Below are 19,548 nucleotides of genomic sequence, written 5' to 3'. Positions count from 1 at the left end.
CTCATTTGTTCTTCTTTTTCCGGTTTCGATAGTTGTGATGTTAGACTATTCATTTGGGATTGTTTTTCCTTCTTCAGGTGTGCCTGGATCGCTATATACTTTCCTCTTAAGACTGCTTTCGCTGCATCCCAGAGAAGTTGGGGCTTTGTGTTGTTGTTGTTATTTATTTCTATATATTCCTTGATCTCTATTTTGATTTGTTCATTGATCCATTGATTATTTAGTAGCATGTTGTTAAGCCTCCATGTGTTAGTGAGCCTTTTTGTTTTCTTTGTAGAATTTATTTCTACTTTTATACCTTTGTGGTCTGACAAATTGGTTGGTAGAATTTCAATATTTTGGATTTTACTGAGGCTCTTTTTGTGAGCTAGTATGTGGTCTCTTCTGGAGAATGTTCCATGTGCACTTGAGAAGAATATATATCCTGTTGCTTTTGGATGTAGAGTTCTATAGATGTCTGTTAGGTCCATCTGTTCTAGTCTGTTGTTCAATGCCTGTGTGTCCTTACTTATTTTCTGCCTGGTGGATCTATCCTTTGGGGTGAGTGGTGTGTTGAAGTCTCCTAAGATGAATGCATTGCAGTGTATTTCCCTCTTTAGTTCTGTTAGTATTTGTTTCACAAATGCTGGTGCTCCTGTGTTGGGCCATATATATTTAGAATGGTTATATCCTCTTGTTGGACTGAGCCCTTTATCATTATGTAGTGTCCTTCTTTATCTCTTGTTACTTTCTTTGTTTTGAAGTCTATTTTTTCTGATATTAGTACTGCAACCCCTGCTTTCTTCTCGCTGTTGTTTGCCTGAAATATGTTTTTCCGTCCTTTGACTTTTAGTCTGTGCTTGTCTTTGGGTTTGAGGTGAGTTTCTTGTAAGCAGCATATAGATGGGTCTTGCTTTTTTATCCATTCTATTACTCTGTCTTTTGATTGGTTAATTAAGTCCATTTACATTTAGGGTGACTATTGAAAGATATGTACTTATTGCCATTGCAGGCTTTAGATTCGTGGTTACCAAAGGTTCAAGGTTAGCTTCTTTAGTATCTTACTGCCTAACTTAGCTTGCTTTTTGAGCTGTTATATGCACTGTCTGGAGATTCTTTTCTTCTCTCCCTTCTTATTCCTCCTCCTCCATTCTTCATATGTTGTATGTTTTGTTCTGTGCTCTTTTTAGGAATGCTCCCATCTAGAGCAGTCCCTGTAAGATGCCCTGTAGAGGTGGTTTGTAGGAAGCAAATTCCCTCAGCTTTTGCATGTCTGGGAATTGTTTAATCCCACCATCATATTTAAATGATAGTCGTGCTGAATACAGTATCCTTGGTTCAAGGCCCTTCTGTTTCATTGCATTAAATATATCATGCCATTCTCTTCTGGCCTGTAGGGTTTCTGTCGAGAAGTCTGATGTTAGCCTGATGGGTTTTCCTTTATAGGTGACCTTTTTCTCTCTAGCTGCCTTTAAAACTCTTTCCTTGTCCTTGATCCTTGCCATTTTAATTATTATATGTCTTGGTGTTGTCCTCCTTGGATCCTTTCTGTTTGCAGTTCTGTGCATTTCCGTGGTCTGTTTGATTGAAGTTTTCAGCAATGATTTCTTCAAAGAGACTTTCTATCCCTTTTCCTCTTTCTTCTTCTGGTACCCCTATAATACGAATATTATTCCTTTTGGATTGGTCACATAGTTCTCTTAGTGGTGTTTCGTTCCTGGAGATCCTTTTATCTCTCTGTATGTCAGCTTCTATACGTTCCTGTTGTCTGGTTTCTGTTCCTTCAATGGCCGCTTGCATCTTATCCATTCTGCTTATAAATCCTTCCAGGGATTGTTTCACTTCTGTGATCTCCTTCCTGACATCTGTGATCTCCTTCCGGACTTCATCCCATTGCTCTTGCATTTTTCTCTGCATCTCATCCCATTGCTCTTGCATTTTTCTCTGCATCTCTGTCAGCATGTTCATGATTTTTATTTTTTATTATTTTTCAGGAGGATTGGTTAGGTCTGTCTCCTTCTCAGGTGTTGTCTCTGTGATCTTTGTCTGCCTGTAATTTTGCCTTTTCATGGTGGTAGAGATAGTTTGCAGAGCTGGTATGAGTGACCGCTGGAAGAGCTTCCCTTCTTGTTGGTTTGTGGCCTTCCTCTCCTGGGAGAATAGCGACCTCTAGTGGCTTATGCTTATCAGCTGTGCGTAGACAGGGCTTCTGCTACCTGCCCAGTTGCTATGGAGTTTATCTCTGCTGTTGCTGTGGGCGTGGCCTGGCTGGGGCTGCTCCTCCAAAATGGTGGAGCCCTGTTGGAGGGGGAGCGGCCGGGAGGCTCTTCATCTCTTTAATGTGCCTCTGTGCTCCCTGTTGTCCAGGGGGTTAGAGTGCCCAGAGATCCCCAGATTCCCTGTCTCTGGGCTAAGTGTCCTGTCCTGCCCCTTTAAGACTTCCAGAAAGCACTCTCCAAACCGAAACAACAACAGCAACAACAAAAGAGGGGAAAAAAAAAAAGGATAAAACACGTGATTTTCTTTGTTCCCAGGCGCCGGTCTCAGGCACCTGCTCACCGGTCTTGCTGCCTTGTTTCCCTAGTATTGGGGTCCCTGCCCCTTTAAGGCTTCCAAAAAGCACTCACCAAAAAAAAGGGGAATAATGCGCAATATTCTTTGTCCTTAGGCGCCGGTCTCAGGCACCCGCTCACCGGTCTTGCTGCCGTGTTTCCCTAGTATTGGGGTCCCTGTCCCTTTAAGGCTTCCAAAAAGCACTCACCAAAAAAGGGGAAAATGCGTGATTTTCTTTGTCCTCAGGCACTGGTCTCAGGCACCCGCTCACCGGTCTTGCTGCTCTGTTTCCCTAGTATTGGGGTCCCTGTCCCTTTAAGGCTTCCAAAAAGCACTCGCCAAAAAAAAAAGGGAAAAACGATTTTCTTTGTCCTCAGGCGCCGGTCTCAGGCACCCGCTCACCAGCCTTACTGCCCTGTTTCCCTGGTATTGGGGTCCCTGTCCCTTTAAGGCTTCCAAAAAGCACTCGCCAAGAAAAAAAGGAAAAACTGCACTGGTTTCTTTCCACCCGCCGGGAGCTGGGGGGAGGGGCGCTCGGGTCCCGCCGGGCCGGGGCTTGTATCTTACCCCCTTCGCGAGGCACTGGGTTCTCGCAGGTGTGGATGTGGTCTGGATGTTGTCCTGTGAACTCTGGTTTCTATTTTAGGAAGTTGTCTTTGTTCTATTTTCATATTTCTATGTCGTTTTGGGAGTAGAGTTCCTCTGCTCTACTCACGCCACCATCTTGGCTCCGCCCCCTCTGGGTGATCTTTTTGATGTATTTTTGTATTCGGTTTGATAATATTTTGTTGAGTTTTACATCTCTGTTCATCAGGAATATTGGTCTGTAATTTTCTTTTTTTTGTGGTGTCTTTGCCTGGTTTGGGTATTAGAGTGATGCTAGCTTCATAGAATGGGTTTGGAAGTACTCCCTCCTCTTCTACTTTTTGGAAAACTTTAAGGAGTATGGATATTATGTGTTCTCTAAATGTTTGATAAAATTCAGCAGTGATGCCATCTGGTCTGGGAATTTTGTTCTTAGGTAGTTTTTGATTACCAATTCAATTTCATTGCTGGTAAGTGGTCTGTTTTTCTGTTTCTTCTTGCAGTCTTGGAAGGTTCGATTTTTGTAGAAAGTTGTCCTTTTCTTCTGGATTATCCAATCTGTTTTATAATTTTTCATAGTATTCTGTAATAATTCTTTGTATTTCTGCAGTGTCTGTAGTGATTTTTCCTTTCTCATTTCTTTTTATGTGTGCAGATACTCTTTTTTTTTCTTGATTACGTCTGGCTAGGGGTTTATCTGTTTTCTTAATTTTTTTGAAGAACCATCTCCTGGTTTCATTAATTCTTTCTATTGTTTTATTCTTCTCCATGTTATATATTTCTTCTCTGATCTTAATTATGTCCCCCCTTCTACTGACTTTGGGCCTGATTTGTTGTTCTTTTTTAGTTTCATTAATTGTGAGTTTAGACTGTTCATTTGGGATTGTTCTTTCATTAGATTGGCCTGTATTGCTATATACTTTCTTCTTAGAACTGCCGTCACTGCGTCCCACAGCAGTTGGGGTGATGAGCTCTTGTTTTCATTTGTTTCCATATATTGCTTAATCTCTGTTTTTATTTGGTCATTGATCCATTGATTATTTAGAAACATGTCGTTAAGCCTCCATGTGTTTATGAGCTTTTTGTTTTCTTTGCGCAATTTATTTATAGTTTTATACCTTTGTGGTCTGAGAAGCTGGTTGGTAAAATTCCAGTCTTTCTGAAATTACTGAGGCTGTTTTTTTGTGGCCTCGTTGGTGATCTTTTCTGGAAAATCTTCCATGTGCACTTGAGAAGAATGTATATATCCTGCTGCTTTTGGGTCTAGTGTTCTGTAGATGTCTGTTAGATATATCTGTTCTAGTGTGTTGTTCAGTGTCTCTGTCTCCTTATTTTCTTTCTGGTTGATCTGTCCTTTGGAGTGAATGGAGTGTTGAAGCCTCCTAAAATGAATGCATTGCATTCCATTTTCCCCTTTAATTCTGTTAGTATTTGTTTCACATATTTGTGTGCTTCTATGTTGGGTGCATAGATATTTATAATGGTTATATCCTCTTGTTCAACTGATCCCTTTATCATTATATAATGTCCTTTTTTGTCTCTTGTTACTTTCTTTGTTTTGAAGTCTGTTTTATCAGATACAAGTTCTGCGACTCCTGCTTTTTTCCATTTGCATGAAATATCTTTTTCCATCCCTTCACTTTTAGTCTGTGTATGTCTTTGGGTTTGAAGTGAGTCTCTTGTAGGAAGTGTACAGATGGGTCTTGCTTTTTTATCCATTCTGTAACTCTGTCTCTTGATTGGTGCATTTAGTCCATTTACAATTAGGCTGATTATCGATATGTGTACTTATTGCCATTGCAGGCTTTAGATTCATGGTTACCAAAGGTTCATAGGCAGCTTCTTTACTATCTTAACAATCTAACTTATCTCATTTATTATGCTATTACAAACACAATCCTAAGGGTTTTTTTTTTCCATTCCTTTTCTTTCTCATCCACTCTTTATATGTTAGGTGTCATATTTTGTACTCTTTGTGTATCCCTTGACTGACTTTTTGGATAGTTGATTTAATTCTACATTTGCTTAATAATTAATTGGTCTACTTTCTTTATTGTGGTTTTATTTTCTCTGGTGACAGCTATTTAGCTTTAGGAGCAGTTCCATCTAAAGCAGTCCCTTTAAAATACACTGTAGAGACAGTTTGTGGGAGATAAATTCTCTCACCTTTTGTTTGTCTGGAAATTGTTTAATCCCTCCTTCAAATTTAAATGATAATCTTGCCAGATAAAGTAATCTTGGTTCCAGGCCCTTCTGCTTCATGGCATTGAATACATCATACCACTCCCTTCTGGCCTGTAAGTTTTCTGCTGAGAAGTCTGATGTTAGCCTGATGGGCTTTCCTTTGTAGGTGATCTTATTTCTCTCTCTGGCTGCTTTTAATACTCTGTCCTTTTCCTTGATCTTTTCTGTTTTAATTACATATCTTGGCATTGTCTTCCTTGCATCCCTTTTTTTGGGAGATCTGTGCCCTTTCCATGGCCTGAGAGACTATTTCCTCCCCAGATTGGGGAAGTTTTCAGCAACTACCTCCTCAAAGACACTTTCTATCCCTTTTTCTCTCCTTCTTCTGGTAGCCCCGTGTATATATATAATGCAAATATTGTTCTGTTTGGATTGTTTGCAGAGTTGTCTTATTCTTTCATTCCTGGAGATCATTTTTTCTCTCTCTGCCTCAACTTCTTTGTATTCTTGTTCTCTAAATTCTGTTCCATTTACTGTCTCCTCTACCTTTTCTGATCTGCTTTTAAATCCCTTCTTTGTAAGTTTCATTTCAAATACTGTATTTTTCAAAGTTTCTGTCTCTTTCTTGAATTCCTGAGGTCTTGCATATTTTTCTGTTGCTCTGTGAGTATGTGTATGATTTTTTTTTACTTAAAAACATCTTTATTTTTATTTTTCATTTTATTTTATTTATTTATTTTTTATTTATTTTTTTTGAGAGGGCATCTCTTATATTTATTGATCAAATGGTTGTTAACAACAATAAAAATCTGTATAGGGGACTCAATGCACAATCATTAGTCAACCCCAAGCCTAATTCTCAACAGTCTCCAATCTTTTGAAGCATAATGAACAAGTTCTTACATAGTGAATAAGTTCTTACATGGTGAACAGTGCAAGGGCAGTCCTATCACAGAGACTTTCGGTTTTGATCATGCATCATGAACTATAAAAAGTCAAGTTAGATATGATTATTCGTTTGATTTTTATACTTGATTTATATGTGAATCCCACATTTCTCCCTTATTATTATTATTTTTTTAAATAAAATGCTGAAGTGGTGGGTAGATGCAAGATAAAGGTAGAAAACATAATTTAGTGCTGTAAGAAGGCAAATGTAGATGATCAGGTCTGTGCCTATAGCCTACGTATTAATCCAAGTTAGACAAGGGCAACAGAACATCCACGGATGCAGAAGATTTCTCTCAAAATGGGGGGTGAGGTTCTAAGCCTCACCTCTGTTGATCCCCAGTTTCTCACCTGATGGCTCCCCTGTGACTGTTCCTGTCTTAGGTTGTTCCTCCCTTGAGGAATCTTACCTGTCTCTGGCTAACCAGTCATCTTCTGGGGCCATACAGGGAAATGTAAAGTTGGTGAGAGAGAAGCCATATTCTTTGAAAAGGTTAGCTTTTTACTTCTTTGCAGATTTATGCCCTGTGGTTTCTATGCCCAGCATTTGTCTTGAGGTATCTTTACCACTTGGAAGAATTATGATACTTGGTAACTTTCAATATGAGGCACGAATTCTGTTTAAGGGTTGTAATTAGGAAGGAAGAAGAAAAGCTATAGAAGTAGCAGACGGAAGAAAACATGGGAAGATTGATTATTTCTTTGACATATCTTCTTGTAGAGTAACATAAGTATGTATAGGTTTTAACAAACTACTAATTAAATTGCATACACACATTAACAGAATAGGAATACAGATACATAACAAAAGCAGACCTACAATTACCAGCCATATCCAGTGAACCAAGAAAACCAGTTAGGTACCCTAGGCATTTGTGAAAACTTATCAATGATATGATGGATATTGTCCAACTGAATTTGAATAGTTTGAGAAAAATCAGACAAATTAAAACAACACATTACTGGGAACTGTTCACATCCCATATGTTCTTTTAACAATAGATAGTCTGTAGTCGCACGATTTTGGAGCTCTGCAACTTGTACTTCTCCTAATTCTTGGTTGAGTTCTGACAATATAGATCCAGTCAAATTTGTTGTTTTACTGTATGCACAGGCCAGCTTAGATATCTCCTTCTTCATTCCACTGGCTGGTCCAGGAATCGGTGGGATGAATGCAGCTACAACTGCAACAGCGCCAGGATCTTTGTTGAAGTTTTTTGATAATCATCTTCTGGAATGACTCTTCCAGAGGATGTTGATGTTGGAAGTTCTTCTTCATATCATATCTTAATTCATTTTCTGGGTAGCCAAATTAGGCTTTGATCCTCTGTATAAACACAAACAAACCCTTTGCCCACACTTTGATATGACCTTTATACCATTGTGAAGAACCTATTGGAGATCACCACACAGGAACTGCTTTTTTTTTTTTAGAGAAAGAAATATTATCAGAAAAATGTACTTCCATAGCTGATCATCTGACACCCTTTAAAAGATCAAAATTAAGGATATGTAAAGCATGCATTAATTGTTGATCTGCAGTTAATTTTATTCTATCAGGGAGTAATCCCACTTTTTAAAAAAAAAAAAAATGGAACGCTTTACGAATTTGCATGTCATCCTTGCGCAGGGGCCATGCTAATCTTCTCTGTATCGTTCCAATTTTAGTATATGTGCTGCCAAAGTGAGCACATGTGTATGATTTTTTAAAAAATCTTTATCAAGAAAATTGGTGATTTCAATTTCACTCAGCCCTCTTTCTGGGCGTATGAGGGATTTTGGATTGAACAAGGTTCTTTTACCACTTCATGTTTCTACTAAATAATATGGAATAATAACTTTGTGTAGGCAGTGCCTCTAGTTCCCAGGAGCTCTACTCTCTGGAGCTTCCCAGACTCTGGGGCGATGGCAGGGGCTGCAGGCGAGCTGTGCTGGTGCCTGTCTGGAGGAAAGAGCTTTTTCCTGTTTTCCGGCTGCAGTGTGTGCCTCCACTGCCAGGGCCAGTATGCCTAGCACACAGGGAGCAGCCTCTGCGAAACAGCCCGGTAGCTGCTCTAGGTGGTGCTGCCCTCTGGCTGGCCTGGCACAATGGCGGGGGCAGCAGGTTTCCAAGCCAGTGCCAGCAGGGAGAAAGGAGTGGTAGGCTGTGCATCATCATGGTGGGCCTTGGGATTGTGTTGCCAGCCAGGGGAATGGAGTTCCTGAAGCTCCTGCAAATTCGCAGCCTCCTGGGCTGAGTGTGACAGGAAGATTTTGTCCACCTGTCCTTTCTCCTTAGCAGCAAGCTCTGTGTAATCCTTGCCCCTTTAGCAGCCCTTTCACTGTTGGAAAGTATTTCAAAGTGCCCACGTTTTTTTTGTTCTGGAGCAGCCAATTGTGAGTACCTGTTCTCCACAAGTAACTGGAATCTCAGTCTCTCCAAGTATTCTGCCTGTCTTTGCTTTCCAGCTGCTCTAATCTCCAGAGCACTATGTAATGTGGATTCGTGTTCCTGAAGCATATCTCCAGGGGTGGATATTTAGCAGCCCTGGCCTTCTATTCCCTCCGCACTCTTTTTCTCTTCCTCACACTGGTGAACTGGGGTGCGAGGAGGGCTTAGGTCCCACTGGATTGTGGCTTTGCTACTTTACCTTTTTCCATGAGGTCTTCTCTTTTTCCCAGATATAAGCTGTTCATTGCAGTCTTCTTTCTGGTCCCATGGCATAAGAACTCTTAAGCAAACCAAACTAGCTTCATTTGGTAATGACTTAAAATCAAGATGTAACTTTTTTATTTTTGCTACATAGCAGCTTGGCAATCAAAGTGAAGGAATTTACCATTTGTTTTTACCTTCCATGTTGTCTCTTGCCTATTTTTATATTGCCTATGACTGCTTATACATGCAAGAGTATATCCGTGAATATATGTCTACCAGTGAACTACTTACTGGAATATGTAGATTAACTAGTATTGACAACCAGTAAGTGTGGTAGCTGGAACTTGACTCCATCATCTAGAAAGATATGCTCCTGAACATTAATCTCTTGCTGGTTGGGTCAGCTTTTCAGTTGCACTAGTATCACAGTCACTTTATGAGTCATTCCAAAATTTCCATTAGTCATATTACTAAAATTTCATTACCAGTACATACAGCATTGTTTGTAAAGCAGTTTTGTTTCAAAGGCAAGCTTTAATGTGAAGCTTCTATTTAGCTTGATGATATACATGAGATTGAGTTGGAATTTGAGGCATACTTAATTCAGGATGTAAGAAAATTTAACATGCAGATGTAGAGAAGGAAAGATCAAAAGGGTGGCTTGATTAAGACTTCCTTTGGTGTTATAGAACATTCACATAATTAGGTATTGGACAGATTTTATAAAAATTAAAGGAGGAGAACAAAGGTTAAATGTATAACTGACTTTAAATAAATATTGGTTGGACAAATGAATAGAAAAAGGTATCATAAATTAATCACAGAGCTGGGGGGGGGTTGTTTTTTGTTTTTGGCAGTGGGCCAAAATAGTATTTCAGATCAAATTGGTGAACAAATTCAGTGTGATTCATCACTTTGTTACTGCTTCTTTCCAGATCTTCTTCCCTGCAACCCAAAATTATCTGATACAGAGGTAGAAATGATGAATTTGCCTAAGGCAGGAATCAGGTGTACATGGCAGTGATGATCAGATTGCTGCTTTTTTCTACATCTGCCTCTTTTGTGGGAATGCTTGTGGGAAGATAAAAGAGAGGACCTAGCATAAGGGTACTGGCAAGATCTTACCCCACCTAAGATGCCAGTTTTTAAGAGACTTATAGCCAACTGTAATTGTGGGAAATTTTGCATATAACCAGCTATTCCCTGTGACTTTGGAGTATTTGCAGTAAGCAAGTTATACTTATTCAACATTTTTTGACTTTCTTTTTTTTATTAGTGTTGTTAATATACAGTCTTATGTTGGTTTCAAACTACATCACAGTGACTCAGCAGTTCCTGTGTAGTGTGATTGTGAATTATTTTGCCCTTTTACCCCTCTCCTGCCCCCACCCAATCCCTCCCCATTGGTAACCACTGGTCACTTTTCAGTGTCTGTAAGTCTATTGCTGTTCTCAGCAAATATTTTTGTGCCTACAGTTTTCTAAATCAGTAAGAGACAAGGTCTTTGCCCTTCTTAAGAGTTTAAAACAGGAACTTAAACAAGGCAAGAGAAGACAGACAATTGGACAAACTCTCATAACACAATGAAGTAACTATCTGGTAGGTGAAGTAGATGGTGCTGTTCGATCCAGCTAGTCAGGTGAATGAAGGTAAGGGATGGCATCTTGCCAAAAGTGAAGTGTAAGCTATCTGAAGGATGACTGTAATTAACCAGGCGAAGAGCTGGGAAAAAGTCATAGGAAGGAACAGTATGTGAAATTCTGGAAGCAGGAGTGAAGCATGGTGGCATCAAGGAGGAAGTTAAAGGAAATTCATCTGGCTGGAAGGTATAGATGGTTAGAATTTTCACCTTGATCTTCAGGTACAGTGAAATATCTGATAGTTTTATTTCTGTTATCAACTCTCTTTATTCTGAATTTTAGGAAGGCAAAGTCCAGGAGGGAACATCAGTGTCTGAATAAAACATCTGGGAAGAGAGTTCTCCATCTGTGTCACATTAAATAACTATCAGTCATTTCCCTGAGTAATTCGCACAGTGTCCTCCCTTCCAGCTGATTCTCACTACTGAAACACTGGGGACTATGTTTAGCACTAAGATAAAGTGCTAATACTGTGTTAATTTTTTTTAAACCCCTCAGTAATTTTTTAAAGCCCTCTTAAAACATGCATTCACTTAAAACTTAAGTTGTATTGTTCCAGATTATAGTTAATTTAAACCTGGTGAAGTAAACAGTCTTTGGTTGGAATTTTTCTGTATTTTAGTTTACATGGTGCTTGACTTAATGTTAAGGAGTCATCAAAACTTTCCTTTGCCTAAAATTGGGGGAGGAAGGAAATTTTTGATTAATGGAGTCCTATTTAGTAGCATACTAAAAGTTCATCTAGTATTTTTTTTTTAATTGGCAGTGGGGAATCCCAAGGTGGATAATCTCTGAAAGATTGGGAGTACAGTCTTCACCGTGCCCTGCTCCCTGACCAATCCAGTTAAATAAATAAGCCTATAAATAAATACAAAGCAACGGCGTTAAGTTATCTGCCTAAATCAGTGTCTACTGGAAGATAGGCACAAAATTAATGAAAATGGGTGGGCCAACTTTCAGATTTGTGAGAGAGAGATTAACCCTGGATGGGCTAGATTTTGCCTTGTAATCTTTAAAGATAATAATAGTGAACTAGTTGGTGGGAATGTAAATTGGTACAGCTACTATGGAAAGCAGTATGGAGGTTTCAAAAAATTGAAAGTAGAAATACTATACCACCCAATAGTTCCACTTAGGGAATTCACCCAAAGAAAATAAAATCACTGATTTGAAAAGATACACTCTCCTATGTTTATCACATAATTTTAATAGCCAAGTTATAGAAACAACCTGTGTGTCCCTCAACGAATTAATGGATAAAGAAAATGTACATAACATACAATGAAATATTACCCAGCCATAAAAAGGAATGAAATCTTGCCGTTTGTGACAACATGGATGGGACTAGAGGGTAATTGTGTTATGTGAAATAAGCCAGACAGAGAAAGACAAATACCATATGATTTTACTTACATGTGGAATTTAAAAAACAAAAGAACAAAACAGAAATGGACTTCATAGACACAATAGATTGGTGGTTGCCATAAAGGAGGGAAATGGAATGGGTGAAAGAGGTAAGGGGGAAAAATTAGAATCTTTAATATCTTGGTCAGGTGATGGTTATGTGAGTGTATACACCAGTCAAAATTTGTCAAGCTTTACACTAAGATTTGTGCATTTTATTATATCTACCTCCATAAAAATAAGAAACCTACAGGACAATTAAAAAAATAGTTCAAGCCATGTTACTTTTTGTAACTATCTAAAATGGGGTGCTTGTACAACTGCTCAGGTGGACCAGATTTGGGGTGTTTTCCCAGCCTTGGGATATCGACTAAGTTGACTTTATGCTAAGCTATGGAAAAACTGCGTTTTTCAAATATTAGTTCTTGTCATGATGATGACCTCTGAATTCTGGGGTGGGCTTCCTTGGTTGGGTTTTTTATTTTTGTGTCTGTTTTCTTCTTTATTTAAGTTTTCTCTCTTTATTATATTTATTGACTTGATTCTTTAGAGCAGTTTTAGGTTCACTACAAAATTAAACGGCAAGTACAGAGAGCCCATATTACCTCTTCCCCTGCACTAAAAACACAGCTTCTCCCACCATCAGCTTCCCACACCAGAGTGGTACATTTACAATTAACCAGCATTATCAATCAATGTCCATAGTTTATATTAGGTTTTGCTCTTGGTACTGTACATTTATTCTGTGGGTGGTGACAAATGTGTAATGACGTCTATCCACCATTATTGTATCATACAAAATAGTTTCTCTACCTGAGAAATATGCTGTGCTCTACCTGTTTATTCATCCCTTCTTTCCCCTGGTTGATTTTTAATAATTACAAAGTAGAATTTACTAGTCTAACAAAGCTTGTAGCCAGAGAAAATGTATATCACACTTATTGTTTATAAAATGTATAAGGGGAAAAATCTTTATATATGTGACTTTGGGATGTACAAGCAATTATTTGAGTTTCCAGTGATGGTTGGAGGTAGGTTAGAGAATTGGTAAATGTGATGGAGGAAAATGAGAAATAAGAGGAGATTATGAAAGAAGTTAAGTTATTTACTTGATGTTATTATGACTTTTCTAATTCTCTTAAGATTGTCCTAATTCTCTCTGATTAGAGAAGAAAGACAACTTTCCTTTTCCCAGCTTCCCTTTCCCTTTCAATGAAAAGTAGTTAAGGCATAACAAATCAGCAAATAGGCTCCCCAAGGTGATGATTTGGTAGTCTGTTTTAAACTTCTTTCAAACCATTTTGAGAACATGTAAAACTAGTTCTATCTTTGTCATTAGTTTCCATTAGCTAGAAAATTAAGAGTAACTTTCTAAGTTACCCATTAGCTCTACAATTTACAGCTTTCTGGAATTCAGTTGAAATTTCTATTCAGTGTCTTCCAGACAGTGTATTTTTTTGCTTAAAAAAATTATGATAGGGAGTGATGATAGGTTCTATGAACTAGTTACTAGAATTTTTCTGTTGGTCAATCTTATTCAGTGAGATTATAATTCCTAACAACAATAAACAACATAAAAAGTTCCTTTTCTGAGAATTCTGGGCACACAGTAGTTACTTGGTTAAACACTATTTGATTGCTTGATTTGGGTGGGCTTTTGAACTGTTGAAAAATTCCTTAGATTGAGGTTCTAAATCTGAACTTAAGGGAATCCCTGAACCTTCTGAAATTGGAAGTAAAATGTTATACCTAAGTATGTATGTAATTTTCTAAGGAAAGAGTGTGCATAGTTTTCATCAGATTTTCAGAGGGTATCTGACATAATACAGGTTAAGAACCTTTGCCTTAATTTTGTAGTGAACTCAAAATAGACTTTGTTAGGTTGGATATCATATTTTAGTTAATTACTTGCATTATTGGTGAGCATGTAGAACTTAAACCCTCAACATCCGGCACAGCAGCAATTTAATCATTTTCAAATTTCCCTGAACAGAGTAGTAATATATAATGTAACCAAGGAGATGTTGCCATTTAGCTTGCTTCCATAGGGAAGATTTCAACTTATTTGAAGCAAAATTTAGTGTTATTTATCATAACCAGACTTTATCCAGCTTCCCAGGGATTAGATGCCATTTAATTTCTCCACAAAGAATTAGAATAAAAAGTATGGTGCTGTTACTCCAAAATCTCTTCAAAATTTATTACCAGTTGAACCTTTCTGATAAAGCTGTACAGTCTTTTCATGGTAATACCTCTGTTATTTGAGTTACAACTCAAGAATTATATGCTGTAGCTGTGATTCTGTTTTTGTTTTCAGAACTCTTCATCTTGGCTAATACCTATCATGCCTGACATGCTGCGACACATTTTTCAGTTTTGTGTTTTAGAAAGCAGCCAGGAAATTCTGGACCTCATTCTTAAGGTACATAGTGAATATATCTGTACTCTTTTTCCCAGTAACTTGGTAGATTTTTAATATTCATAATTACTGTACTGTTGTTGGTCAGGAATTTTAATTAATTAGAAATTGTCCAGGAGATTTGAAAAGGCTGGAGATCTGCAAGATGAGACAATAGGCTTTTTATGGAATGGAATAGTGAAGTTTACTAAGCAAGTATCTTAAGTACTTTCTATAGCCCTAGGATAAAAAATATAATGAAGAGAAGACTTCTCCATCACTTATTATGCTATTTATCAGTATGCTTATTGATCCTACAAAATATCTTTTGGGGTTTATTGGTAAATATAGAGTCTTATTGTCATAGTTGAAACTTGTACTTTTTCCCCTTAGTAAGATTGGCCATATGTGTTGGAATCTTTTTAAAGGACCATTTGACATATTTAATAATATTTATGGGAGAAATGGTACTGTTGGACCTTTAAAACCTGTTAAGTTAGTCTTGAATTAGTCTTGAATTGATATCATTTAAGTGATTTTCATAAAATACCAAAGAAAATTTTTTGTATTACTTTTTTTAGTATACAAACTCACCGAGAAACAGTGTTTAAAAGATAAGCGTCTATGTTGAATTTTAAAATCAATCTCTGTGCTATTTCCTACCTTTTTTTCCCCCATTCAGTATCCCTAAAAATAACTGTTGTGTTTCATTAGCCCTTACTAGAAAAATTTCACTTTCCTGTTCCCCTTTCACTCTATAGGTTTGGATGGAATTGTTGAGCAAGGCTTCAGTTCAGTATGTGGTGGCAGCTGCTTGTCCGTGGATGGGTGCTTGGCTTTGCTTAATGATGCAGCCTTCTCATTTACCTATTGATTTAAATATGTTGCTGGAAGTAAAAGCTAGAGCCAAGGTAAGTGTAGAGGGATGTAATGTATTTGTATGTTCAGCTCATCATTATTAATAGAGTAATCATGTAAGAAATCTGTGTTGCCTTATTGTAAGTATGACTTCATTCATATAACATAGGGAGAAATTATTATTTTGTTAAGACCTTGACAAAGTACATAGTAGTTTTTATCTGTTGAAATTTTGTGAAAAAAACTTTTACTGGGATTATGTTTTACAGGAATAACAACAAATGAGAGTATTTTTGATGTTGTCTATTAAATTTTAATGATTAATTTTTTTCCCCTTCCTTCCCGTTAGGAAAAAACAGGTGGTAAGGTACGCCAAGGCCAAAGCCAGAGCAAAGAAGTACTTCAGGAGTACATTGCAGGTGCAGACACCATCATGGAAGAACCTGCCACTAGGGATTTTGTGGTTATGCGGGCCAGAATGATGGCAGCTAAGTAAGTATGCATAAGTTGAAAAGTCATTTAACCAAAAGGTCACTTTGATATATGTCAGTCTTTCTTCCATCACACTAGCTACATGCACAGTAAAAACATGTGAGAAAACGTTTTTAAATTTTTTTGAAGTTCTAAATAAGATTGATATCTTTTTATGAAGTTATGTCTTGTGAAGACTTATGACTTAATAGGGGAGACTTTACTTCAGTAATTTCTATAGTAACTTCTTTATTCTCCCTCTTAGGTTGTTAGGAGCGCTCTGTTGCTGTATTTGTGATCCAGGTGTAAATGTAGTAACCCAAGAAATTAAACCAGCTGAATCCCTTGGGCAGTTACTACTCTTCCATTTGAACTCTAAATCTGCCTTACAGAGAATTAGTGTTGCTTTGGTAATCTGTGAATGGGCTGCTTTACAAAAGGTAAGATTTTGCCCAAAAAGTAATGAAAACAAATTAAGTATACCAATTTCCATTAGTTGTTAGGATTATTTTCAGTATATTTTACAAACAAAAGTGAAAATTTTCTTTATATAAAAATTCAGCAGTTATAGAAAAGTATTCCAAATTTAGTGAAACACTGTTTCTCTCCCATTTGCCTTTAGTCTAGACTTTTTTTTTAGAGCTCCAGTGTCATAATCTGAAAGTGTTAACTATGCCCATACTTAGTATTTGTTCTTATCCTATAATCTGTTAAGAAATGTCCCTCCTAAAAAAAATATGTGTATGTATGGAAGCAGTCCAGAAACGATTGGTCATTCATTACTTTATATTTCTCTCAGATACCACCGAAAACTACAAAAGAGGCTTTGAGTAATAGAGATCCGTATGTGTGAGTAGTAGCAAGGGCAGAATTTTTGGTCACAGGAAGAGTAAAATCTCCAATCTCCATTTCCAAATAAGCCATTCCCTTGCAGCCCCACTAGCCTTTAACTTCTAGTAATATTTATGATTTTGTGTAAGACTTGTTTCTGTAAATCAAAGAAACTTCCTGCTGGCTTTGTTTATTCCATTGACTGGAATTCTAGAAATTTAACTGTCTGCACTTGCTGTGAGAGTTGGCTTGTTACTGCCTCTTAGCAGTTTGTCAAAGCAGTGTCTAAAAGTAATTGAGCCATGCTCTGTTGCAACTGAGACCCCAGCTTTGCCTCTGGAAAGAAGCAAGGCTCTTCTGTTTTTAGGCAGGACTCGGTGTGCTGGAGAGGCAGTGATGCTGTGTTTTTGTGCCTCTCAGACTCAACAGCAAGTGTTGACAGTTCGGTTTCTGGACCCTCACAGAGCATCTCTGGACTTACTCTGTGAAGCCCAGGCTGATCACCCAGATCCCACAGAACCCCTCATGGCTCACCACTGAGGCCATTCCCCCTCTGGTTGGGGCAGGCAACAACCAGAGAGAGTGGGAAGGGTTAGTTAAATTTGGGGGCAGGTAAGTAGCTTTTAAATTATATATCCATTTCTACAGTATGGCATGTGAAGCTATGGGTTCAACTGTTAGGAAATCTAATGAGTTTTTAAATAACATTTAGTGCATGCTAAGTGTTCTTCTCTGATTTCTTTTTACAGTTAGACATTTTAAAATCTGTGCCATATATGTAAACATGGGATAAATTCAGAGTAAAATAAAAATAATTAGGTGAAAAATTTAATGGAAGCATAATAGTTCCATCTGCATGTTCTGTAGTCATTCGTGTTTTAGAGTAGTTTGGGTGTGATACCTTTTCTCTGTGCAACTAACAAAGTTGTTCTGAGAGATAACAGAACATAGATTCAAAATTAATAGGAACTTAGAACTTGGTAGTTTGCAAGTAAACATTTTATGCATCTCTAGAATTGTGTTTATGTATTTTCCCTGAATATTTGTTGTCTGTTACATTTTAGGAGTGTAAAGCTGTTACCCTAGCTGTGCAGCCACGTTTACTTGATATCCTTTCAGAACATTTATATTACGATGAAATTGCCGTTCCATTCACACGAATGCAAAATGAGTGTAAACAGCTTATTTCTTCATTAGCTGATGCACATATTGAAGTTGGTAATAGGGTAAACAACAGTGTTTTTACAATAGACCAAGCAAATGACCTGGTGAGTAAAGAAGTAACTTTCTCAATTTTAGATAGAGAATAAAATAAAGATTAGAACTTTGTTATGTCATATTTACCACAAAAGACACTAATTTGTTAAATCTGTCTGTGGCTTGGTAGCTTGTCATCCCTACACCCTTTAAAAAGGTTATTTCATTGTACTGACTTTTCTTGAAATACGAAGACAGGGAAGGAATTTTTCTTTTAAATCTGAGATTCTGACAAACCAATGCACTTTCATTAGAAAAAGCTGTTACATGTTTTTTGTCATTTCTCAATCTTGCTTAAGACTGGCAGAATATAGAAAGAACTGCTTCTGTAAGTTCTTGAGTATTCCTCTCCAACCCCCCAAATTAAAATAAAAATACTGAAACATAAAGAAAAGGTAAGAGAATTACACAATGAACATTCATATACCCAACAACTAGAATCCATAGTTAACATTTTACTGAATTTGTTTTATCACATATGTATATGCAACTCTCTACCCACTATCCAACCATTAATCCATCTTATTTAAGCATTTCTGGATAAGTTGCAGATACCAATACACTTAAGCATGTATCTCATTAACTAAAATTCAGTATTTGATTTTTTTTTTGCTCTTTTTGAAGTAAAGTTTATATACTATGAAGTGCATGAATCTTAAATATACCATTTGAATTTTAACAGATGGAAAACCAAACCCAGTCAAGGTATAGACAGTACCATCACCACTTACCAGTTAATTCTTGCCTTTACCTGCCTTCAAAGTACTTTGTTCTGATTTTTCCTCCACCATAGATTACTTTTGCCTGTTCTAGAATTTCATATAAATGGAGTCATTCACTTTGTGCTGTTTGGTATAAGGATTGTTTTCAACATGTTTTTAAAGTTCATCCATGTTGTTGTCTATATCAATAATTTTATTCTTTTTTATTGCTGGGTTTTATTCCATTGTATAAACATACCACAGTTGGTTTGAGCCCTTCTGTTGATGAACACAGGCTTTTGGCTATTAGGAACAGAGCTGCTATAAACATTATTATACAAGTCTTTTTGTAGACATATATTTTCATTTCTCTTGGATAAATACAGATGAGTGTAATTGCTATATCAAAGGGTAGGTGTTTATTTAGTTTCATAAAAAACATTGCAGACCTTTTCCTAAAGTAGCAGTGTCATTTTACCTTCTAACCAACAATGTGAGAGTTCTGGGTGCTCCACATTATCACCGTTGTTTTAAGTTTAGCCATTTCGGAGGTGCTATTATAATACCATTGTGGTTTTAATTTGCATTTCCTTGATGACCAGTATATTTGTTCAACACTTTTTAATGTCTTATTGGCCATTTGTAGATCTTCTTTTCTGAAATGTCTGTTCAAATCTTTTGTTTATTTTTAATTAGGTTACATTTGTATTATTAAGTTGTTTGAGTTCTTATATATTCTGGATACCAACCCTTTGTCTTAGAAACCTTCTGAATATTTTCTCTTGGTATGTAGCTTGCCTTTTCATTTTCTTAATTGTGTCCTTAGATGGACAGATATTTTTAATTTTGATGAAGTATTCTTTATCAGTTTTATTTTATGGTTACTGTGTTCTGTGGCTGTTTAAGGTAGCCTTTTTATCTGCAAGTCGTGAAGGTATTCACATACATTTTATTAAAGCTTTATAGTTTTAGCTTTTATGTTTATGTTTATCCATATTGAATTATTTCTTACATAATATAAAGTAGAGGTTGAATTTTGTTTGTTTTTCATGAAGATAATCCAATTTTCCCTGCATCATTTATTGAAAAGATTTTCCATTCCCT

The 19,548-nt window shown here is 37.0% G+C and overlaps 1 protein-coding gene and 1 non-coding gene across 3 annotated transcripts in view; one reads left to right on the top strand and one right to left on the bottom strand.

Moving 5' to 3' along the window:
• Positions 1–19,548, top strand: part of BTAF1 (B-TFIID TATA-box binding protein associated factor 1) — a 131,971-nt gene that overhangs the window by 50,364 nt on the left and 62,059 nt on the right. For both annotated transcript variants that reach the window (XM_073240707.1, XM_073240706.1), the window contains exons 15-19: positions 14,246–14,350; positions 15,088–15,237; positions 15,534–15,676; positions 15,921–16,095; positions 17,551–17,754. In XM_073240707.1, the coding sequence (XP_073096808.1) occupies positions 14,246–14,350; positions 15,088–15,237; positions 15,534–15,676; positions 15,921–16,095; positions 17,551–17,754 (777 nt within the window). The remainder of the gene's footprint in view (positions 1–14,245; positions 14,351–15,087; positions 15,238–15,533; positions 15,677–15,920; positions 16,096–17,550; positions 17,755–19,548) is intronic.
• On the bottom strand, positions 7,835–7,941 carry LOC140850645 (U6 spliceosomal RNA). Its single transcript, XR_012133596.1, has one exon. It is a non-coding gene; the product is annotated as a U6 spliceosomal RNA (small nuclear RNA).

The sequence above is a fragment of the Manis javanica genome, chromosome 7 (genome assembly GCF_040802235.1).
Source record: "Manis javanica isolate MJ-LG chromosome 7, MJ_LKY, whole genome shotgun sequence".
In the NCBI taxonomy this organism is placed as follows: Eukaryota; Metazoa; Chordata; class Mammalia; order Pholidota; family Manidae; genus Manis; species Manis javanica.
This window is presented reverse-complemented; position numbering and strand designations above follow the sequence as displayed.